This window comes from Macrosteles quadrilineatus, unplaced genomic scaffold (genome assembly GCF_028750875.1).
Source record: "Macrosteles quadrilineatus isolate MER2022 unplaced genomic scaffold, UCM_ALF_1.0 Scaffold_17__1_contigs__length_3442018, whole genome shotgun sequence".
NCBI lineage: Eukaryota > Metazoa > Arthropoda > Insecta > Hemiptera > Cicadellidae > Macrosteles > Macrosteles quadrilineatus.
The window spans coordinates 2,320,019-2,335,388 of record NW_026542610.1 but is presented as its reverse complement, the minus strand read 5'-3'; the positions used below and the strand labels follow the sequence as shown (position 1 = coordinate 2,335,388).

General features: G+C 31.2%; 1 protein-coding gene across 1 annotated transcript in view; it reads right to left on the bottom strand.

The window, feature by feature from the left end:
- Nucleotides 1–15,370, bottom strand: part of LOC129005230 (lachesin-like) — a 174,171-nt gene that overhangs the window by 17,930 nt on the left and 140,871 nt on the right. Inside the window, exon 2 of the mRNA XM_054434066.1 lies at nucleotides 728–834. Within this exon, the coding sequence (XP_054290041.1) occupies nucleotides 728–834 (107 nt within the window). The remainder of the gene's footprint in view (nucleotides 1–727; nucleotides 835–15,370) is intronic.

Genomic DNA, 15,370 nt, shown 5'->3' with positions numbered 1-15,370 from the left:
CGAATTTTTGGCGATTAGCACTTTATGAGTGGGTCACTGATCTTTGTTTGTTTTTTAATGAAAGCGTTACAATTGCTGGTGTGTAAGGATGAAATGTATACTTTTTCTTGCCTGTGAAACTATGCATCATAGAGACAATAGCTAGTTGCATTACAAGTGTAGTAACAGCGTTTTTACATCACGCAGGTGAATGTTGTGCAACGAGCGGAAGCGAGTTGCATAATTTTCCTAAGTGATGTAAACACGGTCTTGCGTAACGTGTAACTACAAGATTTTACCTGAGCTGACAAAATACAGGAGGTTACGGACAATATTTTTCATTATCCATTTCACTCATCTTCTAACAGTAACGTTCATTTACAAACAAAAGCTAGGTTAGGAAAATTCTTCAAAGCATAAAAATAAAATTCAAGCGCACAGCTAATTTGTAGCGTTAAACGTCGTTGGCTCCATAGAGGTATATTTTTTAAGTTAAGCACTCAATGTTTTTTAAATGGGTTTCATTACCTCACCGAGTCAGTTTTTTCAACTTTACACCACTCGTGAAGTAATGAAGTTGTATACATCACGCTTGGGATAGGAAAGTTTAACATGGTGGGTTAGGTAAAATATTTATCTTTACTGTAAAATAAGCAATTTGATTTGTCGTTGGTATAAATATCTACAATCTCTATCCAACATGTGTTTAGTGTCTAATATATAATAAAAAATAATGTATCCGACTCACCTTGTAAGTGCCAAGGTTCTCCACAACGCACGGTAAAGAAGCATCTCTACCCAAAGCCACTGTCACATTCGGTATAGGTTCAACGAAACGTGGCTCATCCGTCAATGCTGAAACAAAATTTAACATTTAATAATTGTAAAATCTTATAAATATCTCGTTTCGGAATAATACCTATGATACGTTTCCAACTTTATATTTGTTGATAATGGCAGTTAGATTGAAATTGAAGCTGTTTAAAGGCTGTATTTATTTCAATCAGATAATTTGGATTAAAAACAAGGAAAAATAGATCACTTGAGTAACAAAAAAATCCCGATTCTAGTTATATTATTTTATAAGAAGAAAGTTGTGCTTAAACTGCAAAATTTAGTTTTAGAACAAAATAAGCTAATACGTGTTATTGCAGAACCTTCCGTATACCTTTTTATATCCATACTAATAAAACTAACTTTCAAAAAATCTATTGAAATTTGGTCCGTATTTAAATTATGTTTACTAAAAAGGGTTAAGCTTTGAACCTTATTTAAAAGAGATGACACAATTATGATACACTTTTCCTCGCAAAAACAAATAATAGAATACATTCTGAGTCCTCTACTGGGGTCCCTTATGAAATAGATATAAGTAAGCTATTTTGTAAAATCTTAACTTATACACTTTAAATATAGTACGCTTTGGCTCGTCGTGTGTTGGTCCTCTTGCTGTTTCCCATAAATCCACAACTATATAAATACTTAAAAGACCGAAGCAACCCTTGCTATCTACTTTTCCAAAGTTGTTCAGTCCTCACGTCAAGAAACTATTCTTAAAAACAATAATAGCCTTTCCTAAAATGAACAAAAGCTAAATTTTCTCCGACTCGCTACATACATAACACCAGATCTAGAGAACGCATAGGCATATCCGTTCCTAAATTAAACAATAAAATGCAGCTTCTTACCCCTCACTATCTGGCCCACATTATACGCACTAATCTCCATATACAGATAAGAGAATAGTAGGAAGACAGTGTCGCTGTTTTCAGCAGGAAGATCGTGCGTTGGCTTCTCTGACTGAGCGATGATGCTGCCGAAGAGCTCATCAGATCCCAGTGCAGGACGCACAATTTTTATTTCAGCTGCAGTTACTTTAATAAGAACAAAATGAGAGCATTCTATTGGCTGAGGGAACACCATTATCGCAATAAAACGGGTTGAAGCCATCGGCCTCGGTGGTCTAGTGGATAGCGTACCGAGCTTCGAAACTTATTGTACCAGGTTCGAAACCCATCGTAGGCACAAACTTTTTGTCTAAGATTTTTGCATTATCAGCAAGTTTGGTTAGTTTTGTTAGGTTATAACAGTTAAATTTTATAATTAAAACCTTATAAAATTGAATTTGAGCTATTTATAGTTTTATTTTATGAACAGAACTATTGTTTCGATTAGTAAACCTTCATTAAATTGTTTCATTATCAGCAAGTTTGGTTAGTTTGGTTAGGTTATGACAGTTTTATTTTATAATTAAAAAATATAAAATTTAATTTGAGGCATGTATAGTTTTATTTTACGAACAGAACTATTTCTTCTATTAGTACACCTTCGTTCAATTTTGTCATTATCAGCAAGTTTGGTTAGTTAGGTTAGGTTATGATAGTTTAATTAATAAATTAATTATATATTTTTTTTAGTTTTAGGCCTACAATAATTTTTTTTTAATTTCTAATTTTTAAACTCTCATTTTGTCCGTATTAAAAAACTGCAGCTGAAATAAAAATCGTGCGTACAGGACATAAGAAAGTCGATAACAATTTCAAAACTAAATTAGACTAATAAATTAAAAATTACTTCAGTTTTGGAGGGTTATTCAAGTATTTTTAGTTTTTAGTATTTCTTTTTTTCATTCTTTTCCCTAGGTTATTTAGATCTTTTTAATTCATTATATAGCAATTTTGTTCATGATCATTTTAGTCTTTATTTACCAACGTTAAGGCAAACAAAAATATTTTTTTATTTTTTATTTTTTGTTGTTGTGTTATTTTGTCCGTGTTGTGTTTTGTGTGTTGTGTGTTGTGTGTTGTGTGTTGTGTTGTGTGTTGTGTTTTGTCCGTTGTTGTTGCGTTTTGTTGTTGTTGTGAAGCGGTTAGCAACAAAGAAGACTCTCCCAAACGCAGATGAACAGTCTTTGTGGGTTTTTTTTCTTTGTACATTTATTATCAAACCATTATTGTAATCTCTGAATTGTAATTTTGAAAAAAAATTCTTTTATCATATATTAACCTGGAACTATTCGTTCTTGATTAATTTCAATAATACTTACATTGTCTCAATAGCTTACATTTATTGAACCTTGGTGTACCCTTGAGTTAACCACGAAATGAACCATAATATATACTCTTCGCCACAAAAAGCACAGCACTGCTCTAACCGTATTTCGTTTTTATCAGAGACGTTTAAAATTGAATTATGTAGTTAAAAGTGTCAGAGCTTTGTCCCAAATCGAAGCCTCATCTGAGCAAAGGTACATGTTGGAGCTAAAAGCTTCGCCTTAACTAAGTGCTGAAGCAATTATCTTTGAAAGCTAATCAAGTTACTTTAGCTACAGTTCACAGGAAGAACTAAGAGTAAAAGGTAAAAAATAGATGGCCTACTTTTGTAGTATTTTAAATTTAAATGTATACCACACGAGAGACTTTGAAATAACAGTTTAATTTTTTTTCTACTTATATATGGAAAAATACTTAAAATACAGTACTCACGAAAAAGCATTTCCAGTAATTACTACAAAACTGTATATGAATAATGAATTTTAAACAACTTCATATAATTGCATTAATATAGGTATCAATGTTTAAAATTATATTTTCCGTATTGTTATCAAAGTGTTGTGATTTTGTTACAGATTTGTTTACATATAGACCACTTTATAATGCATAAACAAAACAGAAAAACTTTGTTAAAGATTTACAATTAATTATTAACATTTCCTCATTGATGAATTGTTGTATAGTTTTGTTCGTTCATCACACAAATTGAAAATAAAACAAACTTTCTTTCCTAAGTAATGTGTTAAGTTATTAGATAAACAACTATTAATTGGACGGATTTTTTATTATGATCCCCATGGATTCTTAAGAAAGCAATACAAATGTTAAAAGTAATCTCTTGCCAACATTCAGGAAATAAAAATTTACATTGTTAAATTTGCGAATCAGAAAAAAAAACACTTGATTTAACTTTGACAATAATCATTTTTTTACTTGTTTTAACTTTTTAACCAAATAATCTGTCCAAACTAGGTTCCAGTACTTAATTGTTTAAACTATAATTACATACAAATAATATAGAAAAAGAAAAGAAAATGGATAGCTTTCTTACTGGGCATCTTGGATTATTAAATCTCCAAGATGTATAAGATAGCCTTATCTAGGAATGGATGTTAGTTGAGACATCATATCTAAAGCTTGAGATATTATTCTAAAGTAAGGTTTATTTGCAAAGTCTGTTCACACGGGATCTTCGTTGGGCGGGGAACACTTCAGCATTAAGTCACGAAGGGAACATTTGCTTTTAGGTGAGCTGTTAAGAAAAGTAAAAACTTTCCCAGTAGCTGACGGATTTCTTGATCAACTCATAAAAGATTTATATTAGTTGGATATATTCTTGAAATATTCACAAATCTATCTTCAATCAATAATAAATTAAGAATTTTGGGAAATTTATTTTCCCTAAACTCTAAATCTTGTTATACAAAATATTTTATAATGCATCATTTTCCTATCTCTGTTTCTCAGATACGTATGGGCATCAAAAAAGAAAATTTATGACATAGAATGTTATTAGTAATTTATTCTATAGAAAAACAACATTTACTATCTCAATCATTGATTCAATTAATTGTCAACTAACATATTCAGAATAATCGATGAGTAAATTGTTTGCAGCTTGTAAAGTAATGTAAAGTATATTCTTGGTGAAATTAAGGATTTATCATTTATAAAAACATACAATTCCTTAATAGAATGGGCCAGCTTCATTTAAAACCTGGTGTGATAGTTAGCTTTACTCGTTGGGCACGTTGGAGAAATATTATTCAAAAACACATTTTGCTTTCGTCATCACACATTTTGAGGTTACTGCAATGACAAGGGAATCTAAGTAGTAATAAAGTTAATGAATATTCAGTTAATCTTACCTTACAAAAATGACCAAATGTTTTTACTCTATTTAATGTGCCATGTTTAAATCAATGTTTTTAAGGCATTGGAGACCGTTTGAACATTCTGTGACCATTGGAGATAATACAGTAATCAAATCAAATATTTTACTAAATGTAATTGGAAAATGAGATGAGCATGTTCAAATAATCCAGTGAATGGGAACGTCTCCTTTAATGTTTGAAACTGAAGATGGAATAGGACATTACTAGATTAAATGTTTGGGCCAAGCTGTCAAATTAGATTGTGGCTTTCCTTTAGCCACAAAATGTTAGCAGCGATTTCCTAGGAGATATATAATTTATTTAACGTTATGGATAGATTTTTCAATAGTTTACTTTACTACATGCACGAAACAGTATACAATTATCAAAACTTTTATTCATGTAAGGAAATAGTTTCGTTATTATTAAGTTTTTTTTATCATTAATACTCAAATTCAAATAACCATACGGACAAAATTACAAAGATCGTTGAATTTTAATTGAGGATGAGATTATACAATTATATAAGATTATACAGGGTGGCCCGAAAAAAGTACTCAGCATTTCACGGAAATTAATCCTTATATATAATACGTGAAGGCGACTTCTAAGAAATACTACTCCTCCGTTAATAATGGACGGATGTTTACAAGTGATGCTCCAAAATTATGTATTTTTGGTGTAGACGCCCTTTCACCAAACCCTTTAAAGAAGTACTCGGGCTTTGCCCCACATGCCATCAAAATCCCAATAAAGATATTGTTTTCTTAAAACACAAAAATTATTTTTATTAATTAATTACATACTAACAAAGCTGTTCATAGTAAAACATGATACACACAAGAGTTCGTTTTCAGAGTGAGTTTGTTTTCAGTTCGATAACTGGAGTGGAGTGATTGATTACATTTACCTTTTAATTGACTCTTTTAAGTCATCGGAAATTATGACTGTTATTCGTTTTGACATAACGCCTGTAATACTTTGCAATTGCTCGAATTCGAGCAATGGGTGCACCAGTTATTATTTATTAGCTGTACAAACTTACTCTTAAAACTAAGTGCTGTACATGTTTACACGATTGTTGATTAGATTCCATTCGTCTTTGTATGATTTCAGCCATTCCTGAATAATGTTTTAGAGTGAAGTCCTTTAAAACATAAGTTAAGTTAAAGCAGCAGTTTGGATGAGTATTTTTTTTTAGCTACCCTGTATTACTATACTATAAATTACTATACAATAAATTTTTAAGTTATAAACATTTAAGACCAAGTTTGAGCTGTTAAAGCTAGAACGGATTTAGGCAAATGACATAGCCTTATCTGGGAGAAAAATATAATTTGAAACGTGAAAACTATGAGCGTATTCAAAATCCAATAGCACTATTGCTGACCCCTACTTGGTCTGGCAATTTTAAATATTGCATTTTCATAAAAAAAAATGTGATTAACTCAAAACGCCAATTTCCATAACATTAAACCAAATAAATTTACATAAAAGAGTAGAAAAGATCCATTAAGACCTCGAAAGATTTCAAATGAATGTCTTATTTCCAATGAAGCAAATACACGAAAGTATGAGCATAAAAACACAAACAAATTTAATATAACTAAAAGCTCAAGAGTATTCAATGTTCTGTTAATCAAAATATGTTCACCGCTAAAAGTCAACCAATTCAATATGTTGAGAGAAGACGCCATCTGATAACACATATATTCTCCGTGGCTTCTCTTCCTTAAGTGAAATCAGAGTTTATTTGGAAAATTCTGAGTAGCATTCTTCATAATGCAATAATTTTTTTCCCGAAACACAGTTTATTAGTTAATTTCCTTTTTTTCATAAATTTGTAAGACAATACGATGGTGTTCTGAAAGAAAAATCCATAATACCATCTGATAAATCAATAAATAATTTATTTCTTCAGAATAGTCTTATTTTTTGTGTATTTAGCAATACAAATGTTAAAGGTGAGCCGATACGAAAAAAATAGCTAATTTTCCTGATGAATATTAGTGTCCGAGACGTGAACCACTGACATCATTACGTTGAATTCTCAGCCCGACACGCTATTGACTAAGCCCAGCACTCACACAATAATAAGTGAATAAAAAATAATCTGATTTTCGCCCTAACGCTACCACCAAATTACTCCATTGTAAAAACAATAATATAACACAACACTATCACAATTGCAAACATTAAATGTCTAACTATACAAAATCCTAACTATGAGAATACTATTCACGGTTGTTTTGCAAAAAAGATAAATTTATACATTCTTTACGCCGGTTTAAGTAGAATGTTTTGGTATATTGTGGCAAATATGGCATCGGTAAGCTGACACATAGGCTACTTTTTCCCATTAGCTTGTCAACAACCTTTATCATGGGTAAAAGGTGGGTGTAACTCTGATATTTTATCGGGAAAATTACAAAGGTTGTAATAAATTTTGAACCGCAAGTTTTACGGCAATTAACTAATTCACTAATTTGTTTAGTATTAAGGACCATAATAATGTCCTTAATACGATGTCATAACAATGTCATAGACTACTAATTTTAATCGAAATCAGATTTTTCTGAAAATCTTTTTTGTTTGTTTTATGGGGCTTTGTAAGAAAATAACATGGTTACAATCAATTTTGAACGGTAATTTTAAAGCAATTAATGTTATATCATATTAGAGATACGACAAATTTTAAAATACCCACCAAACAAATTTTAATATATGGTAATACTAATATAAAAATGTTCTCTTTTTTAATTATTTTTAAATAAGTTTTAACGAGTAGTATTATATATTACATACAATATTTTTGTACCATAAACCTAGATACCACCTTGATATACGTGATTGCATTGAATTCACACAGATTGAGAGTGAAGTTTGGGCCCAAGCTGTCAGATTAGATTGAGTTATTCCTTTGGTCACAAAAGAGTTTGTGTCAAGCTTTATACTAAACCCAATAAATTACTGGCTATGTTTTAAACTGAAAATGTGGCATTTGATATAAATACATAATAACTCTTTTACTTAAAACAAATTATCCATTAGTCATATAAATAAATATAATTACGTAAATTATGACGATATCTACGTAGTTTTAGCCATAATATGTATATTAACACATTAGAACCCACTAGTAATGTAAGTATTCATTTTATACTTATGATTTTTTTTTTTAATGCAAGATATATTACGGTACACAGGATGCTCTAAGTTATTATCTACATCCTAGAGTAGTGTTAGTTAAAACACAAATACACCAGGATTTTTAAATGTGTGAGGTCTAATTACAGAGTTTTTTTTTTTTTTTTTGCTTCTTCGTGTTACATATAACGTTTTCACGAAGAAAAAGTTGTCTCCATGCTTGTGAATAGTACGGAAAAATCTGGGAACCTTCTGCAGAAGAACTTAAAAATTATTCAATTTTCTAATCGAATCTTAAAATCGTTAAAAAGTTAAAATCTTGAAGGGGAAGTTTATGCTATCTGCTATGCAGTGGTAACGAGCTCGATTTCAGAAATATTTAGCAGGACTTTTCTTTGACATCAGTAAGGCATTCGACCCTGTTGATCACAGTTTGCTACAGAGAATGAGTGAGGTGGGAATACGTTATACGTCCTCAAATTGGATCTCCGGCTACCTTGAAGAGAAAAAAAAACTGTTTTTGGATATCCGTCCAGTAGATGAGACCGGACTTTCATTTTCATTCCCTCTTAGTGAGGGGAGTGCCCAAAGATTCTGTATGTGCTTAGAGCCTGAAGAAAGATTAATAATTAAATTCTTGTATCATTTCCCACCTGTACTGCCAAGCTTGCTGTAGAAATCGCCCTCAATCAGCCCCGATCCCAGGACAGCTCCTCTAAACCGAACCATACAATTCTAAAATGACGCAGTATCGGGTACTTGGCAACGAAGTGGTAAACATCCTCTACTTCTCCCAAATCGCACATTGAACACTTATGATTTTGATTTTTTTATCAATGGGTTATAATTTTAATATAATAATTCCCCTCTACACTTGAAAATCCATTTAATTGTATTAAAATCTAACTTTGAAAACATGTAACCATTATCTTTCAAATCCGAACTAAGTGATTTATAAATAGCATGATAGCGAGCATACATGATGGCTGTCTGAAGGACACGCTGGCGATTGTTATCACGGACCGCAATCAACGGTTGACCCAACTGATATCTTGTTTCGCTAATATCATTTTGTTCTACTGATAAGTGCACTGATAAACTTTCTGCTAAACTCTTCCATTACCTATACCAAAATATCTGTTTTCCTATTACTTCATTAGCTAACAGTTTGGGTAAACGTGATTCGGGCATATTTAATACTTACAAAACATAGTAAAAGTGAAGTTTCAACATATGAATGGAAATTGGGTCTTGGTCTGTTTCTAAGTATATAATGTAATTAGGTGTACATTGGGGTAAACAAAAAACCTTTTTGACAAAAAAACTTAAAAATAGTTCAACTTCATTATACAGTTTAAAACCCCAAACTTGGGCGGCATAACACATTATCGATCTTACTACGAAGTAAAAACACTCAACTTTTAACAATACTAAAATATATTTATTTGCAAAAACCTTTGACCATAATGAATTTAATGCATTTTCGAGGACGTTAGCTTTTGTTCAAAGTGTTTTTGTAATGAAAACTTTGATGAGAAAACTGCCCCAAGATACTTGTAAATGTTTACACACTATTAGTTACGCACCCGAAGGTTCTGTAATTGAGATTGTTATATTCCTATTGTTTTATAACTTCACTTACTGCATGCTCTCCATCTACAAACCTATACTCTTCAACTAGGTCACCTCTATTTTAGTTTGGCTTGCAGCTGCGATATCGAAAGGTTAGAGTTGAGTGTCTTTTCTGAGGTAAAAAAACTTAGACCAATGGTTTGATGACAACTTGTTATACCATCTTGTTAACTCATAATTGTTTCTATAACAGACTAATATCTCAAGATATTTAGCATTTTCATAGATGGAACAGTGGCACGCCCTACTGACAGAGTTAAGGTTTTGAATCGATCCTAAACAAAGGTCTTAGTAGCAAGAGTCTTCTTTAGCATTTTAGGAAAGATCAACTCTGGAATATTTTCATTGAGCAGCCTGAAACACGCAACAAAACTACGATTTTCTGATGTTAGTATATTATGGCCTTATTTCCCAATTCACCTATCTTTATTTTTTATTTGTAGTATCAGATGAATCTTTAGCTTGTCCATACTCTTTGCAAAATTGAGATTTATTTTCTATTCCAAAATATGCTACATTATTCTTCAAATAAGCCTACACTATAACACAACGAACACAATGGTATTGAGTTACCCAATCACCTATCTCTGTTCCTGGAGCTGGAATCATACCATTTAAGGTTTAGAAAAAGTTTGAAAGATCGTCAATTCAATTTCTCATATTTCAGCGTCAAGGAATTGTTTACAATCTGTTGTGAACAGATAGTAAGCCTGTCGTGTTGATAAGCTGGTTTTTATATGTATATATTTTTATTAATATAGCCGAACACAACTTTTACCTTTTTCTCACTTGGCTAATGCTATTATTTTGTCCATTTTATGCTACATAAACGAATTTAAATTTAAATTTTAAGATTAAGGAATAAAAGAATTGAAGAATATGCATGTCACAGTTGAATACTAACTGAACATTTATCTCATAAACTATAAAAATCCAAAACCAGATGCATCAAAGGGTAAATTAGCAGATGTCGAACGTAGAGCGAACTTGTCAATCAGTTAGCAATTGAAATTCACCGAGAGAAGATTGATTGTTTGCTGATTAGGTTTGATATTACTTCCACTTAGTAACACTGATGTGGAATGGCTAAATTGTAATTGTAACTGCCAATAATTTGTGTTTATATGAATTTAATTAGCAATGCCCTATTGGAATACGTGTTATTCACATGGGTTAATGTGTTTTATTAAATAAAATAGGTCATTAGAAGTAGGTATTTCTTTCATAGGGTTGGGTGGTGTAAATAAATATTATGGAAGACAATAAAACTGAAATTGTTGGACAGTAAAAATAAATTGTTACCATCAAATGGTTGCCATCGTGGACTGTATAGTGATTAAGTTGATAAAACTTACAATCTACTAATCTCAATACCAAAACTAATAAAGTACGTAGAGGCATTTCTATTTTTATTAAAACTGAGTAAATTCATATTTAAATTATACAAACCGATTTGTGAAAAACGAAAGATTAATTCTCTTCATCAAAATTTTACAATCTCACAACATCAACGAAAAGAAACTCAATAGATATTTTCCCCATATGTAACTCAATATACAACAGTTAAAACAGTTATCCTCTGTTTCTAAATTATTTGTGAATTATATTCCATTATTTATCGAATATTTATTTCATTATTTGTGATTTTTTTAACCCGTGTGATTTCACCACCTCATCCTGTATAAAAATAACCCCGTAAAATAAACACAGTGATATACTGCGTGTCCATAAAACCTGTATCAGGACCTTGGAATATGGATCATCATACAAAAAGAAAAAAAAATATATATAAATATACGTCGGAGTATTTACCAAGATATCGGCAGTTTTGTTTTTTATACATAACATTTTTTTACCATGGTATGTATGTATATTAAAAACAAAGAGAAATTAAGTTTGTCAAATTAAAATATAATGCCACAAATTTAAATTCAAACAAATTTAAACAGTCAACCGAGTCAACAATTGCAGCCCTTAAAAATATTTTTTGAATCTGAAATATTTCATCTTCGAAAGGCTGATGTTTTACACTTAGTTTTTCTTATGAGCTCAAACTTGTGGCACTGTATTTTACTTATAAAGGCCTATTATTTTGATGGGCAAATCAACCTATGTCTACATTTATGGTATTTCTCCGGCTTCTAGCGGCCGCTCCCCAAAGGAGGTAGAGTATAATAAGAAATATAAGGAACAGCTTTAGTTGTTGACTCTATTGTCCGTTTGAGTTAGGGTTTTGCGGTATTATACTTTACTAACAAATACCTTTAATTTGATGCGCATATTAAAATTATATTTTTAATTAGCATTTTATTACATTTAAGACTTTTTTCTGACTCTTAGCTGGACGTCTCTCTATCTAATAATAACCGTCTCATATCTTTTAATAATTTGTTAAAAAAATGTTAATGTACAGTGACCTTGTACAACGTTTTGTAGTTCAATTTTGATAGTTTTTTTTTGTTTGACCGTCCCGGGACCTTTTCTACTCTGTATATTGCTTACTGTATATTACAAAATCTACTGTGAAATAACCTGTTTTCGTTACATGTTTGTTTTTCGCCTGTGAAAATTCATCATTACATTGCTTACTGAGAAAAAGGAATGTTTAATATGCGAAAGTAATATTTACTACCTTTTTTTAGATTTATCAGACGTTAACCATCAAATATTTGCTATCGTTTTATCAACTGTTTCAATTTGCAATAACCAAAATTGTTCAATCAGTGTAAATATTAACTTTAAATTAAATGCATAACATGTAAAATGCTATGCGTTTTAAAATGTCCCTAAATGTAATGAAAAATTACCCAATGTATATATAAAAAAAAATTCTACAGTGACCCGACAAAGTGGGCTTCATTGCACAGATTATTGTACAGAAAGCCTTCCTTCGGCGCACAGTTTTTACTTTGGTGTACAGTTTTTACTTTGGCGCACACAGTATTCCAACCAAACAACACAAAACAGCGCGCTTTTATTATGCACGTTATCCGTGTACTCGCCTATGGCTCATGCGTAAACATATCTTTTGAGTGCAGCAAAGTGCCACTTCTCCCACTTTTTACACAAATAACTAATCTTTGTAGTGTAGCGAAAAGTAATGTTAAAAACACGAGTGAAAGTGGGTCTATACATATTAATACATATAAATATATACATATAAATCTCGCACCTACTAATATTTTAAAGCATAATATTATAAGAATTATGCTTTAATACTATAAAGCTCATAAGAAAAAGAAAAAAAAACTCATAATATAAAACATAAATATGTAAAGTGAGTCTTCATATGACTTAATCTTTTATCATAATGCAAATCTTCACTATACAACTGACAACGTTCCGAATAACAATAGAATTAGGTCCATGACTGTAACCATTTATTTTTAAAATATTGTAACAACTATTTATTCCGTCGTTGAGGAACAAGAATCCAATTTTAACTTATTAAAAAATAATTCTGTTGCGTGAGAAATTACTATTTTGAAATATTAAAAAGGATATATTAATGCTTTGTACCACTAGCTTGGAGCTAACCTAGAAATGTTAATACGTTGACTATCTATAATAAAATATATTATTGGTCTTTCATATACGATAAGTCTCCCTAAATTTTAAAATACCTTCAACGAGGTCTTCAAGAAATTATTATATATTTTAATTCTAATAGAAACTTTCCTAACATTTCAATAAATATTAAAACTGTCTTATAAACGATAAGATATTGTTGTCAATGCTAATTAATATAGAAACTTAACAAATTGATCAGCAAAGTGAAGTGTCAGGAGACAAATTATTCACTTGAACAGTTTTCAATCAGCTGTGATTGGTCTGTGTTCTCGGGTCAGTGATGATTGTATACTGATTGGTCCGATGCAAACTTTGTTGAACTTAGTCTCCACTTCCATCGTTACAGCTGATATCGTCCATTTCACTACTGTGAGTGTTTTATTGAATCATAAATTGAATCAGCCATTCACAATTCCTGTCAGGACAAAAGTAGGTAACTTTCAGTAGGTTTTATGTTTACTGCAAACGAAACCGAATTACAGACTGTACCTCACAATTACAAGAATTTTCGCAGTAATCGTTTCTTTTTTCCTTAATATTGCCATAACGGGCAGTACAACGACGCTCGCATTGTAACTGGTAGATAGCCATTGATGTCGCAAGCAAGTCTGCACTATAAATCACATGATTACCGTGCGTGTTTCGACGAAGAAGGAAACGTTATTAATATCCCACATAGTTGAGGTGATATATTATATTTTTGGAATAGAATGACAGAGACTTTAATATCTATGACATTGATGTGTGAATAATGTACGTAATGACATTATTGCATGATAAATAAATATTCATTACAATCTTACTAATAGTATAAATCTGAAAGTTTATCAGTTTGTGCGTTTTGTGTGTGTGTTTTGCTCAATCACGCATTAACTACTGGACGGATTGGGCTGACATTTGGCATTATGATAGCTCACATTCCAGATTAACATATAGGCATATTCTTACCTCAAAAATCCTTCTGGGCTCCGCCCCAGTGGCTCTGTAGTTCCCCATGTTAATCTTATGAGTATTCATATTGAAAGAGAATTAAAGACTTTAGTCAGCTGTTTCAAATAAAGCCGGGTTTTCCTAGGCGCGGAGTCGGCCAGCGGAGAGAGGAACGCGGAGAGCGGAATTGAAATTAACATGGCATTCCGCTCCGCTTCTAGGAAAACAGTAACATTAAATTGCCTAAGACAAGTGGAGTCCGCTCTCCGCGTTCCTCTCTCCGCTGACCGACTCCGCGCCTAGGAAAACCCGGCTTAAAAAGTTCATTCTATGATTTCCAAAAGGCATTAAAAGTTACAAAATTTACCAACAAGGTGCAGCACTATTATTTATTTTTTTTTATGAAAACAGCTAATTTAAACCAAGCAGCAACAAAAAACTGTGATATGCAATGAGAACTGTCAAATTAGGATTCTTTAAAATTATGTTTATGTTTTTAATTTCATAAATAATTTGCGATATTTTGCGAATTTAATAATTTATTTTTCTCTGTTGTTTAGGTGAAGTAGCAAATGCTATTATATACCTTAAATTTTAAGAAGCAAATTTGATCAAACTGTGCATCCCCTCATTGCAAACGCAAAGCTTGAGCATAACTGCAATAAGCATTTATATTTATATGCCAATCCCGTACGAAAGACGGGTACTCTGCTAGTAAATTATATATACGCATACTATTAATGCATATTCTATTACCACCTGGAATCATAGTTTTATTTTTTGAATTGTTAAACATTATTATACTGTATATTTAGGCAAGAGCACTATATAGTTATAAGCGTACAAGGGGGAGTTACATTTTTAGGTAAAGTGTATGTCAGTTGTAGCCTATGTTACGTATGCTATCTATATTACTGACACGTATGTTGACTAAGGTAAAGAATAAGGTTACAACAATAATCATTCATTACAATGCTAAATTACTAACGATTTCTTTTAGTAATGTTATAAAAATGACTATTTTAATATTCTATTATATCAATCCTTCAATGTTTGGTCTCTGGTAATATTTACCAAAATCATTAAATACCATGGTTTCTGGAAACGTTGTAAAATTATTAGGTGAAAAAATGGCAATAACAATAGTGAACCAGACATTTAATTTTGAAGGTAATACTGTACATT